The sequence below is a fragment of the Macrosteles quadrilineatus genome, unplaced genomic scaffold (genome assembly GCF_028750875.1).
Source record: "Macrosteles quadrilineatus isolate MER2022 unplaced genomic scaffold, UCM_ALF_1.0 Scaffold_1__1_contigs__length_201487025, whole genome shotgun sequence".
Lineage (NCBI taxonomy): Eukaryota > Metazoa > Arthropoda > Insecta > Hemiptera > Cicadellidae > Macrosteles > Macrosteles quadrilineatus.
This window is the reverse complement of record NW_026542594.1, coordinates 120,676,080-120,699,281: the sequence shown is the minus strand read 5'-3', so window position 1 is coordinate 120,699,281 and position 23,202 is coordinate 120,676,080. Positions and strand designations below refer to the sequence as shown.

The window sequence follows — 23,202 nt, the reverse complement described above, 5'->3', positions numbered from 1 at the left end:
AAAAGTCACCAGGGAAATCACAACTGCTGGCTAATTCTTTTAAGTTACTTGCAAAAGTGGACAAAGATTTATCACCTTGCTTCAGTGAAAAGAATTTGACTCTTTCAGCAACTTTAAACTTTACTGGCTTGAAATGCTTTACCAAAAGTTCATAAAGTTGTTCATAAGTGAATTCACAAATATCTTTTGGTTTGCAAATAGTTACCAATGTTTTAAGAACTGTACTATCCAGGCAGTCAATGAATAAAGATCTTTTAATATCATCATTTGTAATATTGCCCAAACATAAATTTGCCTTGAATTTAATATTCCAAACATCAATGTCGCATGAATTAGGGTTAAATTTTTCACATCAAGGTTGACTTAACAACATAGGATTATTAAGAGTTGCTGGTAATGTATCTTCAGACATTATAATGAACTAGGTGAAACCCGTCGAAATCGACGATTACTTTCAAGGCATTCATCTAACTGCGATAAATTGGGTGACATATACATATTTTGAGCATTGTTTAAAGAGTAATAAGTGTAAAAACGATAATTGTATTAATTGCGTTAGTTGCCAAATTTGGTTGATCATTCAATGATTAAAATATTGTCTATACTGTACGTCATCGGGAGTTATTATTAATATGTTATATGGTATCTCTTCCTTTGGAAGAACCTTTAAATAGTATTAAAATCGTATTGGTGGATCTTTTGTAGTTAAACACTTCCGTGATTTCATCAGTGTAATATGATTTAATTTTAAAAGAAAATATTTTTTGGGAAGACATATTCTAACTTCAAAGGGAGTTATATCCATTACAGTGTAAGTTTGATTTTTCCTTCGTCACGTCGCGTCAGTTCATATCGTACTTCTGTGCCAATGAATGAACCCTCTAGCACAGTTTTGAGAAATTGATTGTGGGGTTACTGTTGAAGGTGGAATTCCTTGACATGGGGGATGTCAGTTAGTTGTCTCAGCCTTATCAATGACATAAAGTTGTCAATATAATCTCTCTACGGAATGTTAGGTGTAGTGGAATACTTGAAGTGAAGTTGGCTTTTATTCTTGAACTGTTAGGGGCCTCCTAGTTCATATGGTCTTGGCGGCTTCATTGGCAACAAATAATGCAAATGACATAGCAATGGGACATTTCCAAAAAGCAAAAATACTGTAAATTGGCTGTTACATATATATTGACGTTTACATATTGTTAATCACCGTATCTTATAAAGGATTATGTGATCTAGTTTTAAAGGAATATGACCTTTCTGTCATGATAGTAGCTGCTTAAATAGTATTTTCTCTTTGTATCATATTTTACAGCCAAAATGTTGTGTTATTTTTAATAACGTTACCAACCTGACCCCAAAAACCCGCCAAAGTCCGTAATATAGGCAGGTGCAAATAATTTGTCAAGATGGGTACCATTTTAGGCAAGGTTTCTATGTTTGGATTTTATTAGACACGATAAGAGCAGATATTTCTACATAAATATTTGATATGTGTACAATAATATGATAAAATGTAGGCAAAAGTGGTGAAAGAGGCAGACACCAACCCGTACAATAGATAAAAGATAGTTCAATAAGAAATGATTTAAGAATTGCTGTGATAAAAGGATTTTCCACTGATTTCGTAATGGAACGTTATATTGCAAAACATGACATGATAAAGAAGAAAATCTATTTTAAAATAAGAAAATAACACTGCAAATACTTATTTGGTAGAATTCAGTAACTTCCAATAAATGTGTCTTGTTTGAAATACAATTTAAAAATGAACAGCTGTTTCATTAAAAAGTATTATTCACATGGCCAAAATGTAAACAACTCTGTGGATGGATCTTTAAAGGCTTCTGGGGCAGAGTCCTAAGGGATTTTGCTTAGTTTTTCTTTTGATAACTCATCTACAGACCAAGACCTTTCTTTGGACACATCTACCAAGTTTCTACACCCAGCCGTTCTCTCAAATTAGTGGGGACAAAGTTTCCAGTTAAATATTTAGATTCCCCCATGTTAACCTTATGGGAGAAACTCCAACTTTGATGGCCTGTGAAACAAAGCCCGAGGATTTTTATCACAGGAATTGTTGAAAGGGGGCGTCTACACAATAAATACTTTATTTTGACACGTGGTTTGTAAAAATCCGTCCATTATTAACGGAGGAGTAGTGTTTGGTAGAAATCACCTTCTTGTATTATATATAAGGATTAGACTGTGGAATTGAATAAACTATCTTGCACTCTTAAGTTTTCCATAAAATCATCCTCGTCGCCTGTTTTATGTTTGAAGCACATACATAAATTGATAGGTAAATTAGTTTAATAAAATAGAACTGAACTTATTTATGAGTCAAAATTAGTAAAACAAAAACAATAATAATAACAACTTAAAAGTCAGCTGCAATTAAACAATGTTAAAACATATCAATAGGCCTATTATAAAAATTAACCGTTTCCAAAACAACCCGATTTTGACCCGATCTAATTTGGCCTGAGGCCCTTAGGTAAGTAACATTTTTTACCTGACTCGATGTAAACACATCCAAACATCTAAAGTGTGAAGTCAACAAATCTAAAGGGCAGCCTCCTAATAGTAAGACATGAAATGAAATGAAAATCCTTCTTTAGCATCAATGAAAGAATGGACTTATTTATTAGCTAGTGCCCTATAGCACCCTAGGTTAATTTGCCGATTTGGTCGTAACAAAATTGTCAAGTTTATTTAGTCGAATCATCATAGAGGATCCTCTATGGTGTCACCCGCTGGGGGATAGGAGGATTAACATTAATGTTTTATCTTCCTAGGCCAGAGGCCACATTGGTTATAAATACGGCCCTATTATTATGCAACCAATTTTGACTGCACATTCACACAATCCACGAGGACATTTAATGCAACCCGCATGACCGACGACAATTCTTTTACTTAGGTTGGTAGATAATTTATATAGATCGGTAAAGTAATAGTGTTAGTTTAGCTGTTGTAAAATACTTGAACTATAGGATTGAACACATTTTCATCATAAAAACATATTTTAATTCTCATATAAATATTGTTTTGATAGGGGACCCGTGTGGCTGAGCCTGTCACACTATCGCGGGCCCGTGTGCCGGTAAAATTTACCGAAAATCCCGGTCAAGGCTCACGGGCCCCCTAGCTCGCGCCCCCCCCCCCCCCCGCACCGCTGAAAATACTATAAAAGCTAGGACATAACGGACGTCCACTTGTTAGTAACATTACGTAATTATTAATTTATCCTATTCAAACTTAATTTAAAAAAATATGTTTAATATGATTTTTCAAGGTATGTACGCCAGCCAAAACTGTCAATAACCTATTCAGTCACATTGTCATAGACCAATCAAATGTTTATATTGACCACGTTGGGTTACTGGGGCCTAGTAACCCAGTATTATATCAATACTGGTATACATTTTTATAAGTTTAAGGTTAACTTACTGAGACCTTGTATATAGTTGAGTAGCTCAGTGGTTATTATTAATGAAAAAGCTGGTCTTAGGCAGTAACAAAGCTACACAAGACATCAACTCCATTCTACATTCATCCTTCACTCATATTGGGTTTAAAATTGTCGTTATATGACTATTTTAAGTCATTGATTAAAACTTCAATATATATATAATACCCCCGCCGCAGCAAACCTGCCGTCTAAGCGAATTTCCATTTGGCCGAATTGATTTTCAATTGATCTATTTAAATAACATTAGGTTTAACGAGTACCTAGGTTTGCTGCTACAAGGAAACTAATAAAGTAGTGTGTTTTTAGTTAAATATTGATAGCTTACTATAAAATAAATAAATTTACCAAGTTTGATCAAAATATATCCATAAACAAGCAAACTACAACATTTTACAATATTCTCCATAAGAATAACATGGGAATTTTAAATTTACCATTTTTTTAGTTTTCTCCGTAACCAATAACCGGACAAAAACACTTTGATATACTGAATTGTTTGTTTTTTTAAGCTCTTTAAGAAGGTTTAGAGAAAAATTGGGAAATTTTGTGTTTTGAGGGTAAAAAGTGAGAAAAACCAATTTTTACCCCATAAAACCCCCCATAAAACCCTGTTCCCATGGTCCGATCATGCTGGATCGCGAACTCATTCAAGTTTATCCCGCCTTACACCTTCAAACCAAATTTCATCAAAATCGGATAAAAATTACTCAAGTTATCCTGTTCACGGACACATATATATATATATAAATCTATATATATATCTATATATATATGTAAATATATATATCAATCACTTTTTATATATGTATATATATATATATATATACATATATAAAAATTTGAACGAATGGTGTTTTTGGCCTCTGGGGACATTAAAATGAAAAAGTAAATCGGTCCCGGGCCTAAGTCTTACCATGAGACCTACGGTAATAGCTACTTCCCTATAGGGAAATTCGCTAAAAGCACTTTTGCTGAGAGACTGGTTTTACTTATTGCTTAAAGTCTGTTTTGCTTTTATAAGTTATTTCCATGTGTTTTAATTGTTTTATGAATAATGTAAACATGTTTAGTTTGTTGTTTTGATTTGTAAAGAACACAAGCTCATTTTGGTGTTAAAATTAAATCCTATATTTTGTCATTCCTGAATTTCATTTCGTCCGTGATATCACAAGTAAGTGAATCGCGTACAGTGACGACGACAAAATACACACATAGGTGCCGTTCCCATCTCAAATAAAAATGAATATGATCTCCAAGACTTCCAATTTATGAGGAATTTATTTATGAGGATGTTCACCTAGGGTTTAGACCTAAGCAACCTATCTATGTAATGTTGAAACTTTTCTGTATTATTTCATTAACGTATCGTTATTTATAACGATACTTTAGTTATAGCTATGGCAAAACTAAGTTGGGAAAAATTTGTTGCTTGTTCAAACTAACTGATTCAAAGCTCTAGTTTCTAGTAAAATGACTTGGACACGTGCATTTGTCATAATATGGGGTGAAGCAATGAGATTACCCCAAATTTCTTTGTGGGTCCTCCCTATAAACTACTTAATAAGTTCAAGGGTTTTCAAAGCCACAGAGATTGCTTGAACTGGAGATAAGGATGTTTCAGGAAGTTTAAGCAAATTTTGAGTTTTCGATGGAACTTTCAAGCAGCTAAAAAGGAATATTAAGTAACCTGTAACCAGCAAGGTGATGTATAATATTGGCCCTTGATGTGACGGATCAAACTAAATGAATTTCTAAGGATACTTGCTGGATGCTCAAAGCGAGCATAAATTATGTGGGAAATATTGTTTATTGAGCATTCTTTTAATTTTGAAGTCATCCTAGTTTATTTACTTGAAGTTAAATACCTTCCTGTAATTGTAAAATATTTAAATCCTGTAACTGTGTATTCCTAATCCAGGATTGCCAGGGATTAAAATAGGATTTTTCAAACCCAACTCATCCTTCTTAGGTACAAGATCATGAGTGGACTTGGTTTAGAAGGTTTCATATCCCTAATAAAAAATAAAAACCAATGTCTAATGGAAGCTGTTAACACTAAATAGTCTAACGACTTACAAGCACCAGTACTGTGACAGTTATTTGTTGTACTTGAAGAGAATCTATATGTTAATATTTTGTGTATTTAAAGAGCAAAATCAAATCACTTAATTCAAGGAAAATAAACTAAATTTAAATAAATTTAACTTAGGTAAATTTGCATTCACTGGCTTTTAATTTTACCTGTATGAGCTGCATGATGAAGAAAATGAGGCATTGAGACTTCTTGCCTCAGAAAAGACAGAGTCACTGAGATTGTTTGAGACTCCTCTCACCGGCAGGAACTCTTCATCACTATCGTCTGAAACACAACTTGGATTGATCAGCGAGTTTACCAAGCATAGTGATTTTAAATAGATATAATTGGACCTGCAGGCCCCTGTTTACTGGCCAATTTATAGAGTACACAACTTCACAAATAATTATAAAAAAATAGGTGTGTGTGACACACCTGTGGTCCAATTTTGATTAAATTTGGTATCACCAAGCGTTTATTTTTTTATTTTTATTTTTAATTGTGATTTTTCCATTAACACCTGTAAAATAAAGAAAAAATCTAATTTTCTCAAAAACGGCCAAAACAATCTTGATGAAAATTCAGTAGAGGTCTGTGGGTCAGACTTTTTTGGTTTGGGTCGGGCCAAAAATCATTAATTACCGGATTTTTTTGTTTTAACTTCTATCTGTGTTTATAATATTACTTGATAATAAAATATGAAAAAAGATTGTATTTATGTATATTATTTCATTTTCACATCTTATTTACAGGTTGGAAATTGCCTCAACTGCAAAAAAGAAGAAAATATTTTTTTTTATCAAGACATTCTTTTCCATTTTTATAACTGTTGAAATAACTAAACAGCTAAATTACAACTAGTTTTGGATGGATCTTAATATAAATACCCCCGCCACAGCAAACCTGTAGACTAAGCGAATTTCCATTTGCCTGATTGGATTTTCAATTAAATCTATTTAAATAACATTAGGTTTAACAAGTACAGGTTTGCTGCTACAGGGAGGATACCGGTGGTAAAGTGATTTTAATAAAAGATCAACGATTTTATAGCTTCAAAGTATAATATAAATAAATTTGCAAGTTTAATCAAAATATTTCCATAAACAAGCAAACTACAACAGTTTACTTATTCTCCAAAGGAATAACATGGCAATTATAAATTTAAAATTTTTTGAATTTTCTTTTTTTAACCAATAACCGTTCAAAAACAATTCAATGTACTCAATTATTTGGTTTTTAAACTCTTTAAAATGGTTTAAAGAGATATTGGGAAATTTTATGTTTTGGGGGTTAAAAGTGAGAAAACCCCCATTTATCCCCATAAAACCCTGTTCCAATGGTCCGATCTTGCTGGTTCGGGAACTCATCTTCAGTTTATCCCGCCCTACACCTTCAAGCAAAATTTCATCAAAATCGGACAAAAATTACTTAAGTTATCGCGTTCACGGACGTATATATATATATATATTATATACATATAACAAAAAATTGAACGAATAGTGTTTTTGACTTGTAGGGACATCAAAATGAAAAAGTTTATCAGTACCGGCTCCAGGTCTTTGAAAATATACTGTGTGTACGGTAATAGCTACTCCCCTATAGGGAAATTTGCTAAAAGATCATAAACAAATCAATTAACATATCACAATTTTAGGGCTTGTTGGCTGGCTTCAAGACTGCAAGCAAGAAGATAATAAAAATTCTATGTTTCCACTATGCAATATTTATATCATTCAATATCATTCATTTCCTGCTTCCTAACTTCCTAAAGCCTGGTTTACACGGGTAGAGTTGTGGGTAGAGTAGAGTTTCTAGTAGAGTAACTCTACCCGTGTAAACACCCACTAGCGCCTAGTACCTAGTATAGTAGATAGTAGGTGGTAGAGTAGAGTTACTAGCAACATGTGGCATAGTAGCTCTACTCTACTTCCCCCACCACTAGCAAAATTGTCACTCTCCTGCACACTATACTTGTGTAAATGTGATCCGCGGCAGTAGAGTAGAGTTTCTGGTAGAGTGACACTGTCTTGTAACTGGTTTATAACACTCATTTTGGGAATGGAGGTGGAACAAACAGTTCACAAACTATCATCAACACTCTACTATGTGTGAACAGTCGCTTGCTTAAAATCGGTAGAGTGGACAAGAAAGTAGCTCTACTATAAACTCTACACTACCAACAACTCTACCTGTGTAAACCAGGCTTAAGTATAAAAAACTCACACTTGCAATAGCATTATTAGTTACATCATCATAAATAAATACATAATTTATCTATTATTGGCATTAGTAGGCCTACAGCTTTACATAAGAATTATTTTTATAGGGCTTAAAATAGTAATAGGCTAAGCAACATGACAAGTGGAGAACTCATTGAAGAAAAGATGTTGTGTAAACTGATTTACTATAAAAACTCAAAAACAGTAATTAACACACACATCGCTTATGGTATAGGTAATTAATTAGTAAGGACTGTAAAAATTGCATATCATGTCATACAGTAGTATAGATAGACCTAATCCAAGAGATTAAAATCTGAAAACAACTGATTTTGATAGAATTAAAAGAATTAAAAATCTATAAACTCAAGTCAAACAATATCACAATTAATTAGGTGCCCAAAAAGGAACTCTTAATTACGATAATATAGATTATAATAAATCAAGAGAAAAGAAAATTAAATGCCAACTTTGCAACACAAGCAGAGCCACTACTGCCCTAATTAGCAACACAAGTCAATGTTTTTAATCTGTAAGTCAATGTTTTTGAAACTGCACGATATTTCTCTCGGAAGGAAGGGTAGTAGGATGTAAACAAAAAACCGTAAATCACTCTCACCGGCCAGGCACGGGTTGCACTCAAGGTCATAGACCCTCCCCCTCCCCTCTTATACCACCTGGTTGCTCCAATTGCTGACAAAATTGTATAATGAAATGAGGAAGTAGAAACAAAAAGATATATTTATTTATTCAAAAACATAAAACTGTTACAGATTATTTTCAAAGAAATTTATTCATGGTAGTTTGTGTCTTGTAAATATTTTATTTTATCTTAGAAATATGTTTTTTGAAACCCCATCTAACTTAAGAAAAAGTCATTTTACTGTTATAAAACTTTACTAAAATTATAAAACATTTAGACCTAACCACTTTGTTGACTTACTTGCTGATGCCGAACCAGAAGATCAGAAGTAGTGTTGTTACTGAATGACAAAAAGCACAATAGGAAAATAAAAGAACAAGAGACAGATCTGTACACTATATCAGATATTTCTTTTGTTTATAATTTATTATGTAAAATAATTAAATATATTTTTAATTAGGTATGAAATAAACAATAAATAACTAAACTAGTACCTCAGGATAAATAGTCTTTCTTTTGACTTTGTTTCCTTTGCACTGTTGCATCACGGCTTTTGATAAAACATTTTTTTATAAAATAAAAGGATTACCTTGTCCAACCACAGTTGCTGGTATGACAAAATTTTATTGTCATACCAGCAACTGTGGTTGGATAAGGTAATCCTTTTATTTTATCAATAATATATTCCAACCAAGGGTCACAATGAATAACATTTTGTGATATCTGTTATAACTTTCAAATAAAACAGATGGCACACTCATATCAATCACCCTGTATAACCAAACAGTAAAGTACATATCATGAAAATTACCCAAAAATAATATAAACAAAATTTTGTCTACACTAGCGAGCAGTGTAGACGTACATTTTAACTAGACACGGAAAACAAGCTTCAAAATTTACAATGGGATTAGAAGTCTACTTGTGTTGGTTAATCTATGGTTATGGTTCTTAAAATTCTTAACAAAATAGACCCCCATTGCTGTTAAACTATGGTTCAAAAGTACGCTAAGTGCAACTTTAGTGATTTTCCCCATAAAAACCTATTAATTCAAGGGAAGATTGGATAGAAAAAGACTTGACCAATTTTGATTCAAATTGTGTGTAGCCTATGCTTATAGTCCTTTCCTTTTAACCCTAAACAAAATGGTACAACCCCTATTTCTGTAAAAAAATACTGTTTAAAAGTTATTGCAGCTTTTGCCACATGTGCCATAAGGGTTGTTGAAAAGATAACGGGAGAAAGTGTGTGTCAGATTGCTGATACCGGTTTTTCAATTTGTGAATAGAATTAATTAAATAGTTTGTGAAAACCACCATACTAAATGAACAACCAAGAAAGAAATTATTAATTTTAAAGAATGTTGAGTAAGAAGAGGTTAAATTAGAAGCTTTAAGAAGCTAACCATCAATGATGGTACAATAAATAAATACACTTAATTATCCAACCTTGTCACGGCTGGTTTATGGTGAATAATTCAGATTCAGTTTTATGATAACAAGGATGGTAATGTTTTTGAAAACTAACTTATTTTTGTTTTAAAACCATCATCACTAATTAAATAAAAACTAACCTTCTAAAAGAGAAAAATATAACTTAAAGCAATCCACATCCACATCCATTCTGCCACAGATCTCGGTTTGCAATTACACATGAGACGTAGTAGGGACGTATGTAGGTAATTGTAGGAGTTGAAAACTTGTGTGGTATGCCGGGTGTGCAAATACAAAAATGTACTTTCTCTTTCAAGTCCTGGTGCCTGAATCTTGATGCCCATCTTTTGAGTACATTGTGACAAAAGAGGTTGTCCAGACACAAAATGTATATCTGACTATCAAAAACTGAGATTTTGTACAATCTCCTTGAGCTTTGACTCAAGGAAATTGTACAAAATCTCACAGTTTTTTATCGTTAACGGGCAAAGTCAGATAATTGTAATTGAATTTCTCTGACCTAGAGGTGCCGAGGACCAGCCTTGCAGAGTGTGGAGACCTCTGGTGGTGACAGACTGAAGCTGACTCATGAGCTGTTGTTCTACTTTGTCAAAGTCGCCTGACTCCATAGGTTTCTGTGAACACCTGGCCACATTGCTGCAACACAAATATAAAGTTCAAAATAAAGGTGTTTAAAACAACTTTACAGCCTCTACATTCACTAGTTACTAGCATATATGGTTATGCCTCCATACCAGACCTCCATGTCGTTTAGGGATGAAATTGGGGTATTTAGGTAAAAGGAGTTTTACCAAAAAGTAGAGTTTTTAGCTTAATACTACTTAATACTGTTTTAGTTATGAGGTGTTTAGTTGTGTTATGTTGTGTTTTAGCGAATTTCCCTATAGGGAAGTAGCTATTACCATAGGTCTCATGGTAAGACCTAGGCCCGGGACTGATTTACTTTTTCATTTTGATGTCCCCAGAGGCCAAAAACACCATCCCTTCAAATTTTTATATATGTATATATATATATCTATATATATATATGTGTCCATCCGCACGATAACTTGAGTAATTTTTGTCCGATTTTGATAAAATTTGGTTTGAAGGTGTAAGGCGGGATAAACTTGAATGAGTTCGCGAACCAGCATGATCGGACCATGGGAACGGGGTTTAACAGGGGGTTTTAAAACACATAATTAATCAATTTTTCTCCAGACCTTTTTAAAGAGCTTAAAAAAACAAATAATTTAGTATATGAAAGTGTTTTTGTACGGTGATTGGTTACGGAGAAAATTTAAAAAAATGTTAATTTAAAATTCCCATGTTATTCTTATGGAGAATATTATAATATGTTGTAGTTGGCTTGTTTATGGATATATTTTGATTGAACTTGGCGGATTTATTTATTTCATACTAAGCTATTGATATTTTAATAAAAAACACACTTTATTAGTTTCCCTGTAGCAGCTAACCTAGGTACTCGATACATAACTGTTAATTTAATATATTAACTAGAGGACCCATGCTGCTCCGCAGCGTTAAAATAAATATTATATACGAAAAAATCAAATTTATGATTTTTTATTGAGTAATCCAGTATCTTGAGCTTAACTGATTCAAACGATCAATAGCTCAAATTAAAGCCTATAATTTACTGATTATTTGGAGTCTAAAACATATAAAAAACATAATTAATACTGGAGAGATTGATTTTTAATCATAGAAAAACCTTATGAAAAATAGTTTTTATGTTGGATATTCACCTTGTGTTTGCTTGAAACTCGTCTGATTTGAATAACGAATAGCTTAAATGAAAGCCGCTATTTCACTGAAGGTTCTTAGACCAAAATATATAGGATTATAAAATTATAACTGGTGAAATACATCTTGAATTGAAGCAAGAATTCAAAAATGAATCAAATTATGTTTTTTGGTCGAGTAATACAGTAGGTAAATATATGCCGAAGCTTGATGTGAAATCCTTGAAAAACCAAATTTAACTCCCACAAAAAAAAAATGCGGAGAAAAATTTGTTTACTTATAAGCCGAGTGGGATTATAGATAAAATATATGCCGATAATTGATAGCAAATCTGTGCGTGCATACCTTCAATTTGAGACATCAATTATGAAAATCGGTCAGGTAGAAGAGCCAAACGAACTCGGAAAAGGAAAACCAAATGTAACTCCCATAAGAAATACATGGGGAGCTAATTTCGTTTACGTACAAGCCGAGTGGGATTATGGATAAATATATGCCGATGCTTGATGGAAAATCTGTGCCTGCATACCTTCAATTTGAGACCTCAATCATGAAAATCGGTCGGGTAGAAGAGCCAAACGAACTCGGAAAAGGAAAACCAAATTTAACTACCGTAAGAAATACATGGGGAGCAAATTTTGTTTACGTATAAGCCGAGTGTGATTATAGATAAATATATGCCGATGCTTGGTGGCAAATCTGTGTGTGCATACCTTAAATTTGAGACCTCAATCATAAAAATCGGTAGGGTAGAAGAGCCAAACGAACTCGGCAAAGAAAAACCAAATTTAAATTCCATAATAAATACATGGAGAGCAAATTTTGTTTACTTATAAGCCGAGTGGGATTATAGAGAAATATATGTCGATGCTTGATGGCAAATCTGTGCGTGCATACCTTCAATTTGAGACCTCAAACATGAAAATCGGTCGGGTAGAAGAGCCAAACGAACTAGGAAAAGAAAAACCAAATTTTTTAGCGAATTTCCCATATAGGGAATAAGCTATTACCGTAGTACTCATGGTAATTTTTTTTTTCGTTTTGAGGTCCCTAGAGGCCAAAAACACCATTCGTTCAAATTCATATAGTATATATATTTATATATTTATATATATATATAAATAAAGATTAAACATTAATAAACTTAGTACCCAAGTAAAATTATTTATTAAAATATTTACTGACTATAGTTTCGGCTCTAAGGCCATTTTCAAAGTAAACAAAAATCAAAATAAGATATGTAAATAAATAAATAACATATGATATTATAAAAATGTTCTAACTTGTAACATAATTTTGTCTTCATTGATTAATTTATATACTATATGATGTGTTGTACTTATTTTCATTAATATTTTCTCAATTTTGCAATTGTTTCATATATTGGATTATTCAATTTTGGAATCATTGTATTTAAAATATTTGATTTGTTATTTTTGTAGTTCATATAAGTATTAATTTCTTCTTTTACATTCAATTTTTCTCTGTCTTTTTCAATTTCTAATATTTTTAAGTTTTCTTCGATCTTAGTAAACTTATGTTTGGATTTTAGTAAATGATCTGCAAAAATCATTGAAATTGATTTCTTTTGCCTTTTTTGGTAACTGAAATACTCAATACTTTCTTTTCATGCACATGAAAAATCCCGTCCCGTCCCGTCCCGAAAATCATTATTTTCAAATAAAATAAAATATATTCAAAATTATATTCTAATTGAAACACAAAAACATAAAATTTTAAAGAACAATGGCATAGAGAAACAATTCAGTCAACCAGTACAAAATTTAACAAACATTGAATTTACCAATGAAGAAAATGAACTGTTAGGTAAGTCTTTAAAAACAAATCTAAATTTAGATTACAAAATTAAAACAATTGAAAGAGATCTAATAGATATGGAAATAGCAATTAAAAAACAAAACGATGATGTTCAAGATCCAATGAGATTTAATTTCATTCACGAATTTGATAAATTAGGTAACAACACTATTAACAAAACAACAAAATCAGAAACAAGAGAAAACATAACACTAATTGAATCCATAACAGACAAATTGAAAGAAAATAATTCAATCATAACTAAAGCTGATAAAAGCAATTCAGTTGTTATCATATCTAAAAATGAATACAACAACAAAGTTAAAACTTTCTTTGAAAACAATGAATATAAAATTTTTACGAAAGACCCAACGGATGGATTTTCAAAAGCAATAAATGATACTATAACGAAATGCAAAAGTATCAATAAGAAAGATAAAATCCTATTAAAAGCAACAAATTCAAAAGCACCAAATTTAAGAGGACAGCCAAAAACCCACAAAAAATACATACCAATTCGACCTGTAGTAAACTTCATAAATTCACCTTCATACAAACTATCAAAATACTTAAACAACAAAATCAAAAATAATGTAAATTTAGAATCTGATTCTTCTTTGAAAAACACCCAAGATCTTATCAACAAAATTAAAGATATAGATATTCCTAGCGATGTTTTACTCTTATCTTTCGATGTAAACAATATGTATACGAATATTCCAACCAAAGAAACATTATCTATATTGAAAAGAAACCTAATAAACCACAACAAATTGAAAATAAATGAAATAAATGATATTATCAAACTTACAGAGGTAACTGTTAAGCAAAATTACTTTAGTTATGATTCGTCTTTCGATGGTCTACCAATGGGATCTCCCCTTTCAGGACTGTTATCAGAAATCTTTATGACGGAAATGGAAAAATCCAAAATTATTAATGAAACAAATCCATTCATAAACAACATTGTTTATTGGTACAGATATGTAGACAACATTTTATGCTTATTTAAAGGAAATGACAATGAATCTGAACAATTATTAACGTATCTCAACAATATTAATAAGAAAATTAAATTCACCAAAGAAACCCAACAAAAAGAAATCAATTTCCTAGATATAACAATTTCCATCCAAAACAACAAACATTCTTTTAACATATTCAGAAAACCCACAACTACAGACATAATAATGCAAAAAAAATTCAAATCATCCATGGACACACAAAATTGCAACTTTTCATTCATTAATACACAGATTAGTCAACGTTCCTTTAAATAAAGAAAATTACAAGAAAGAAGTCGACACTATAAAATATCTAGCTGAAAAAAATGGATATAGAAGCAAAATGATTGATAATATGATCAAGAAGAAAATTAAGAAAAGAAATTAATTAAAATCAAACTTAGAAAACAATTCGAAACACAAAGAAGAAAAGAAATTCATGTGCGTCCCATACAACAACAATTTTAACAAAGCAATCAGGAAAACATTCAAACATACCCCGGTAAAATTAAGCTACAGAACAAAAAATAACATTTTTAAAATCATACACAATAAAACCAACAATCCTATAACAAACAATACAGCAAACATATACAATGCATTTGGTATCTACAAAATTAAATGTTCTGACTGTGACAACTACTACATTGGTCAAACCTATCGAAATTTTAAAGTTAGATTCAACGAACATATACAGGCATATAAATCGAAGAACAAAACATCAATGAAATAAAATTTTGCAGATCATTTACTAAAATCCAAACCGAAAAATTGAATGTAAAAGAAGAAATTAATATTTATATGAACTACGAAAATAACAAATCAAATATTTTAAATACAATGATTCCAAAATTGAATAATCCAATATATGAAACAATTGCAAAATTGAGAAAATATTAATGAAAATAAGTACAACACATCATATAGTATATAAATTAATCAATGAAGACAAAATTATGTTACAAGTTAGAAAATTTTTATAATATCATATGTTATTTATTTATTTACATATCTTATTTTGATTTTTGTTTACTTTGAAAATGGCCTTAGAGCCGAAACTATAGTCAGTAAATATTTTAATAAATAATTTTACTTGGGTACTAAGTTTATTAATGTTTAATCTTTATTTATATATAGTAGCCCTATTTTTCATATTTATATATATATGTGTGTGTGTGTGTGTGTGTCCGTTAGCACGATAACTCGAGCAAAAATGATCCGATTTTGATGAAATTTGGTACAAACGTGTAAACCTAAGTTTATTCGAACGCGTTCCCGATCCAGCATGATCGGATAATGGGAACGGGGGTTTATGGGGGGTTTTATGGGGTAAAAATAGGTTTTTCCCATTTTTGACTCAAAAAACATAAAATTTTGCAATTTCTTTCTGAACCAGCTTAAAAAAACAAATAAATTAGTATATTGAAGATGGTTACGGAGAAAATTCCTAAAAATTGTAAATTTAAAATTCCCATGTTATTCTTATGGAGAATAAGTAAACTGTTGTAGTTTGCTTGTTTATGAACATATTTTGATCAAATTTGGAAAATGTTTTTATTTCTTACTAACTATTAACATTTTACAAAAATAAACAGTTTTACCCTCCCTGATGTAGCAAACCTAAGTACTTTTTAAACTAATTCTATTTAAATCGGGAATAAATGTTATATTTTTAAGTAGACATTTCAGTGTAAATCCAATCAGTCAAATGTAAATTCGCTTAGTCTGCAGGTTTGCTGCGGCGGGGGTATTTAATATATAAGATTGAAAATCAATCTAGGCAAATGGAAATTCACTTAGCCGGTAGGTTTGCTGCAGCGGGGGTATTTAGCTTAATAGTCAATATTGCTTTTAGCTTTTTTACTTGTTATGTGGGGTAGTCACGTTACAACTCTGTTGCAAAGCACAGGTATACAGTAGTGGCTAATTTGTTTTAAAGTTTTGTTTTGCCCCCATAGACTGAAGAGATCAATAAAAGGTAATATTAAGTCTATAGTAAACTGGTTTTACTTTTTATAATCTTGTGGCCTGTTTATTTAACATAGTTTTCATTCTGTAATGAAAATTTAAATAAATATTATATTTGCTATTTTGCATGTTTAATATTTGGTTGAGGCTAGATATAAACTTTTTATGGGAGACAATCAAAATACCCTTCTCTGGTCATTCCCTTTCCTAAAGAGGTGTTCTAAAACTTAAGTCCTGCAACAAAGTCTTATTACTGGGCTAAGAAGACACTCAAGCATTAACATACATAAGGTACAAACCTAAGCTTTTCATTAGGTATGTTAAATAATTTCTCAAATGATTGGCAACATTTATTATTTAATTACTAAAATCAGTTATAACAAGTAAAAACAATGGTACAAGCTTCTGAGCATAAGCATACCTGTCATCTTGCGTATCGGGGGCTGCCAGTCCGTGGACCAGTTCTAACAAGAGGTGGAGCTGCCTAGGAGACAGGAACACAGTGAGTGAGCCTAAGTTCAGCTCCAGGTCGACCTGTTATACACAGACTATAGCAGTTATACCACGATCATTCTCCTCACTCACCTTACAGTTACTGTGCTGAGAGGGTGACGGCTGATATTTCAAATTATTTAATAGCACAATGTTGTTTTGGGTTCTTGTTTTGATACATTAGGTTTTGACTCGCTTAAAAAATATTTTAATGGTGTGGTAATTAGTTGACACCCCTACATAGTGGAAGTGGTAGGATACAAACCAACAGTTGAGATTGAAAAACATTCTGAAAAAAATCAAGATTTGATTTGGCCTTATTAGCGTATAGCTCCACTCCCCTATGCTGCAGTTATAGTCCAGGTTGCTTTCGGTGGGAAGATGAGGAACACTGTTCCTACTTCAAATGTGGCCAGACTTGCAAAAAGTTAAAAACAATGGATTGTTCAGCAAGGGTGGAGCAGAAGCGTAGCCAAGAAGAAATACATCTATCAAAGGAACTGTGTGTTTTCACAGCCAGGTGGGTAGTGTCCAACACTAGTACATGGTCGATGTTGGTTGAAGATTGGATACAATAAACTGGGTCTTTTTAGTTCCTACAACCAAAGGATTCTTCAAATTGAATTAAGAAAAAATTAAACAACATTTGTTCTTAGAGGAAAGTGTATGTGGCAATAGCTTCTTCACGTATGATTAAGTAGCTCTATTGAATTAAAAGTCTAATGTTGTTTTCTCTACATTAGGGTTTTTTTTTACTGACTTAGGCCCGATTTCACCAAACACATAAACCGCCGTTAAACCATGTTCTAACTGCAGTTAACTCTTAACTGACGAAATGGTATTTCACCACTCACCGTTAGAGCTAGTTTAGACTAACTCGTCATTAGATAATTAACTGCCCAATTTTGACCAGTTAACTTCTTTAATCCTTCGTTAAGTAAATATCATCTGGCCTTAAGTTTTAAGTTTATATAGAAAGGCTAAATTCTAGAAGAGCATACAATAGGAATTAGCTTTTGAAAGTGATAGTGATGAAGAGTGGTAGTGATGTTATTCCCCGAACTAGGTGGATAATAGGAAGGGTTAATGATTTTAATAATCAAGACCAGTGGCGTATTGTCATAGTTGGGGGCCTGGGGCGGCTTAGATGAGAGGGCCTTTTTTACATACATATATATACAAGTGAAATAATAAATACCACAGTAGACCTACCCTGTTTAAAATCATTTTATGTTTAATATTATTTTAAACAGGGTACCATGGTGTTTATTAAAATAGTAACCCTAAACAGTGATTAGAACTAAAAAGAAAATACACGCTTTTAATGTATTTTGTATCACTGATTAAATTAGCTTACTTCAACTATTTTAATTGTAATCTATTATTGTATTTGAGAAAAATTGAATGATGCTAAATTAAATTTTCCTTTAAGTTTTTAACATTTTAAGTTTTTATGAGTTGGAGATTCAAAATAAGCACGAGCACTCCAAGAAGTAACACAAATCAGGTTTTTTTTCTGACATTTATTTCAATTTTTTTTATTTAGGAGATAGGCCTACTATTTTTGTATAAAATACATTATATAATTATATTAGCCTATCTTTATATCATACATTATATTTTACTATAATTGGTCCAAACGACTTCTGTGATCGGGGCAAAAAAGAACGATATTGTCCTCGGCGAAGACGAAATCGTGAGCGTCCTTGTTTGTGGGTTCGTAATCTCTGTCTCCCGCGGTTGCGCGGGTTATCTCCGAGACCGCGGAGCAATCGTAAACATGTTCTATGTTTACGGTGGAATAGTGAACATCTTTCGCGGACGCAGGGATATATTCTACATGCCGAAATCGTTAACATCTCCGGCGAACGCGTGGACAACATTATCGTCCCCCGCAATAGCGGCGAAATCGTGAACATGGAACATATTTTGCGGTTGCAAGACCTTATGATCGTCACCCGCGATCGCTTGGAGTCGTGATTTTCGATCGCGCAATCTTTGCGGACACTTCCGGTGATTGTGAGAACAGATTGTAAACTCACCATACAATATTCATTTTAGGCTAGGCCTATTCTACAAATGTTTAAAGTTAATAAGTTGACAAAGATATATGAATTACAAAAGGTCTTTTATTTAAACAAATGAACAACATGCGATGAGAAAAGGCTTACAATGGAAAGGGACGTTACAATGAAAGGATTGATAATGGTGTGTGGGGTTGAAATTAAAATGCAATAAAATATAAGTTTGAATAATAAAGGGTCAAATAATTTAGATGTGATATATCTCAGGGTAGGGTGTCGTGCTGGCTTGAATGCTAATAATTAATCAATTTAATAGTGTCCAAATAGGCCTAATTAAGGTGTTAAACTTACAAATCCCAACAATGAAAAATCTAATTTTGATGTTGTCCAAAAGGTAAGTCCAATTAGCACTGAATTAAAAGAGTTTAAAGGAAAGTTTATACTTAATTTTGAAGATAACAATGATGGAGTTGAGTCCTCTTGAGGTTTAGGCTACTGTGATATAACTTGATATAAACTGGTCTTCTTGATGAATGAATTTGATTTAGATAAAATTTGGACTCCTTCTAACTAACAGTTTCAACTTCTCCAATGGCTTCCTTTTCTTTCAATTTCAATGTTCACATCATTCATTGTTGAACACATGAGATCACTTTCACTGCTTCTTAAATTTTGATTCCTTAAGGACTAATTTTGAAATGATGTTATAAGAAATTTTGATGTATTGCAATTCTCTTACATATTTAATAAATAATTAAGTTGTGGGCTTTGTAAAAAAAATATATAGCCCATAGGCTATTGAATGAATATTATTAATGATTAATTGAACATATTAATGAAATTATATAAATTAGGAAAATGAATATTAGGCCAGCTTTTCTGAGGAGTGATTATTAACAAAGGTGTAGGAATAAAAGTTAACATTTTAAGAAACTTAATACTAAATAATGAATGAAATGACATGAAATATTACAATTTATCTCCTCAGAAATTTGTATGATATGGAATGAAAGACAAATTTCGAACGAATATGAAATGGAATTCATGAATCATTTAGTATGAATCATATTTAAAGCTAGTTATGGGTCACATTAAATGATTGATATTATTGGATGATTAGAAACTTCTTAATCTAAATTTACATAAACACAGGAACAAAACATAAATGGGGAAATTAGTGAGGGTTAAGATAGTTCATGACCTGACACAAGGGGAATAGCAATAGAAGCAATGTTAAGGATATGTTCTCACAATTTTCACTTGGGAAATGGGGAAAGGGTACACGCACTCACAATTAAGGTTCATGACGATCTCCTCTAATATAATTTGTGACACTCGATGATCATGGATTGAATAGAGGATTTTATTTACACAATATTTTGAGAGTTTATGTCGCTGAGATCTTCTTCACCATTTGCCATCTCCTCTTCTATAATTGGTTCTATGTATCGTTTTAAAGCAGATATGTGATATGGTCCGAGTAAAATATCTTCATTCTCTCTTGTTACATGATACATGGATTTTCCTAATATTTGCTTGATAAAGAACGGTCCTTCATAAACTTCGAAAAGTTTTGCTGTTTCTCCATAGATGGCTCTGGAGAGGGGATGTGTTTTTATTAATACTTTGTCAAATGTTTGAGGTTTTCGATTTTGATTTAATTTTGCTGATCTCTTGAGTCTTTTGGTATCCAACCTACGCTTAGCAATCAGAAGATTTTGTTCTATAGGGGTTTCGGTGTTGAATGGATTTTCAGATAAATATTTCTCCCAAAATCGGCGATCTCTAACACCAAATTGTAATTCATTGGGTGTGAATCCGGTTGATTCATGGTAAAGCTCATTGAGACCTGCATTAATGTCAGGGATATATTTTGCCCACTTCTTGTGTTGATTGGAGCAATATGTGCGCAAACATCGCTTTATTTCTCGAATCGGTCTTTCGGCAAGATTATAGCATGGATGGTACACGGGATTAAAGATTAATTCAATATTATTTTGTTCCATCTTATGAATATATTCTCCGCTCTTAAATTGGGTTCCATTATCTGACTGGATTCTTTTTGGATATCCATAATTTGGGAAGTGCAATGTAAATAACTTGTTTAATATTGTCTTAGTACTAGCTTTTTGCATGGGATATAATTTTACAAATTTTGTGAATATATTGATGACTATAAGAATATATTTAACGTTTGACACACTGGTAGGAAGAGGTCCGATGATATCAACGGCAAGTTGTTGTTTATTCTTTCCTGTACATAGCACTCCTTTCACTGTAGCCATCAATGGTTGGTTACTGATCTTACATTTCTGACAAGTATCGCATGTAGATAGGTATTTCCTTATAGTTCGATTCATGTTACGAAATATGAAAGTTTCTTGTAATAACTGAAAGCATTTTTTGGCTCCGCAGTGTAGGTAAAACAGATGACATTCCCATATGAGATCTTTAATCATGCAATTAGGAACAACAATCAACCATTTGTCTCTTAACTTTTGATAAAGAGTATTTTTATAGATGCGGAAATTATTGGATAGTTTCTGTGCAAAATCTGAATTTGGTTGTTCTTCAAGTATTTCAATTATAGGTTGTAGTTTAATATCTTCTCTCTGCAGTTGTGGTAGATTTCGTAATGCACTCTTCAGTTGTTGATCGGGGATGTTTTCAATATAGTGAATTGTTAATTCCTTTGGATTGTTATATGAGATAGTGGATTGGTCGATTGAAAGGCGACTTAGTGTGTCAGCAGTAATGTTATCTATATATTTACAATGAACAATTTCAAAGTTATATTCTTGTATAGTGAGTATCAATCTGGCTAATCGGTTATTTAATAGGCGGCAAGATTTTAAGAAAGTAAGTGCGTGGTTGTCTGTGATAATAGTTAATTTTGTTCCAAGGATGATATATCGAGACTTCTGTAGACAATAAATTATGGCAAGGAGTTCCTTTTCAGTCGTAGTGTACCTCTGTTCGAATGGTTGAAGTGTTCTTGATATAAACATGATGGCAGCTTTCTCTCCATTTTCTCGTAACTGATATAAATGTCCACCTATTGCATAGTCGGAAGCATCAGTCTGTAAGAAGAACTCTTTAGATGGGTCAGGATGTGTTAAGGTGTTAGTTTTTAGAAATAGTTCTTTAATCTTCATAAAGGTGACGTCATCTTCTTTGGTCCAAACAAATTTGTTTTTCTTTGAAGTTAGTCGCATCAAGGGTTGTGTGGTTGCGGAAAATTTATCTATGAACTTGTTGTAATAATTTATACAATCAAGGAAAGCTTTAAGTTGAGTTCTGTTTTTAGGGGTAGGGAAATTCAATATGGGTTCCACTTTGTTCTGGTCCATTTGAAGTCCATCATTTGTTAACGTGTACCCTAGAAATGGTACAGAATTTTGGCAAAACTTTGATTTATTGAATCGAACTGTCATGTTGGCTTCTTCTAATTTCTTAAATATATATTCTAGATGTTTTATGTGTGACTCAAAATCGGGTGAAATTATACAGATATCATCTACATAAATTGCAGTAAAATCTTCAGCCTCTGAATCAAATACATTGCCTAGTGCTCGAACCAAGGCGGCTTGTGAGGTAGAGATACCAAATGGTGTTACAGTGTATTGGTAGGTTTTGCCTCTGAATTGAAATGCTGTATATTGTTTGGAATTTTCAGTAAGTGGTATTTGCCAATATGATGCGGTAAGATCAATACTACTTATGAATTTTGCATTTTTACATTTCCCAAGAATCTCATTTACACTTCTGTTGCATTCAAAATCAGGATTAATAATCTCATTTGCTTTTCGGGCATCAAGACATAATCTGATTTCTCCAGTTTTCTTAATGACTGGAATTATCGGGTTGATAAATGTACTTTTACTCCTATCAATTACTCCTAAGGATTCCATCCTATCAATTTCTTTTTGTACTGCATCTTGATATTGTTGTGGTACAGGATAAGTTGCGCTTTTAAAGTGTTGCGGATTATCTACTCGCAAATCGTGAGAATATTTATTGCATATGCCTGGTTGTTCAGAGAAAATGTGTTTGTAATTATTTAATAATTGACTTAGAATTGTTTGTTCTTCCTGAGTGATACATGTGTTTGGTGCTAATGATGTATTAATCTCCTCAAATGTTAATGTGGTGTCCTTTGATGGATTACTTTGTTGATCATTGAAGTTGTGTGTTGTGCTATCATACTCATTATATATTACGTTATTGTGGTACACATCGTACATCATATTATCAAAATTATCATCTATATTATTATTTGGCCTATGG

General features: G+C 32.2%; 1 protein-coding gene across 1 annotated transcript in view; it reads right to left on the bottom strand.

Moving 5' to 3' along the window:
• The window catches only part of LOC128983975 (autophagy-related protein 2 homolog A), a 250,121-nt gene that overhangs the window by 159,608 nt on the left and 67,311 nt on the right, over positions 1-23,202 (bottom strand). Inside the window, exons 7-9 of the mRNA XM_054403259.1 lie at positions 16,821-16,933; positions 10,363-10,499; positions 5,714-5,831 (exon numbers count right to left, since the gene is read on the bottom strand). Coding sequence (XP_054259234.1) covers positions 5,714-5,831; positions 10,363-10,499; positions 16,821-16,933 — 368 coding nt within the window. The remainder of the gene's footprint in view (positions 1-5,713; positions 5,832-10,362; positions 10,500-16,820; positions 16,934-23,202) is intronic.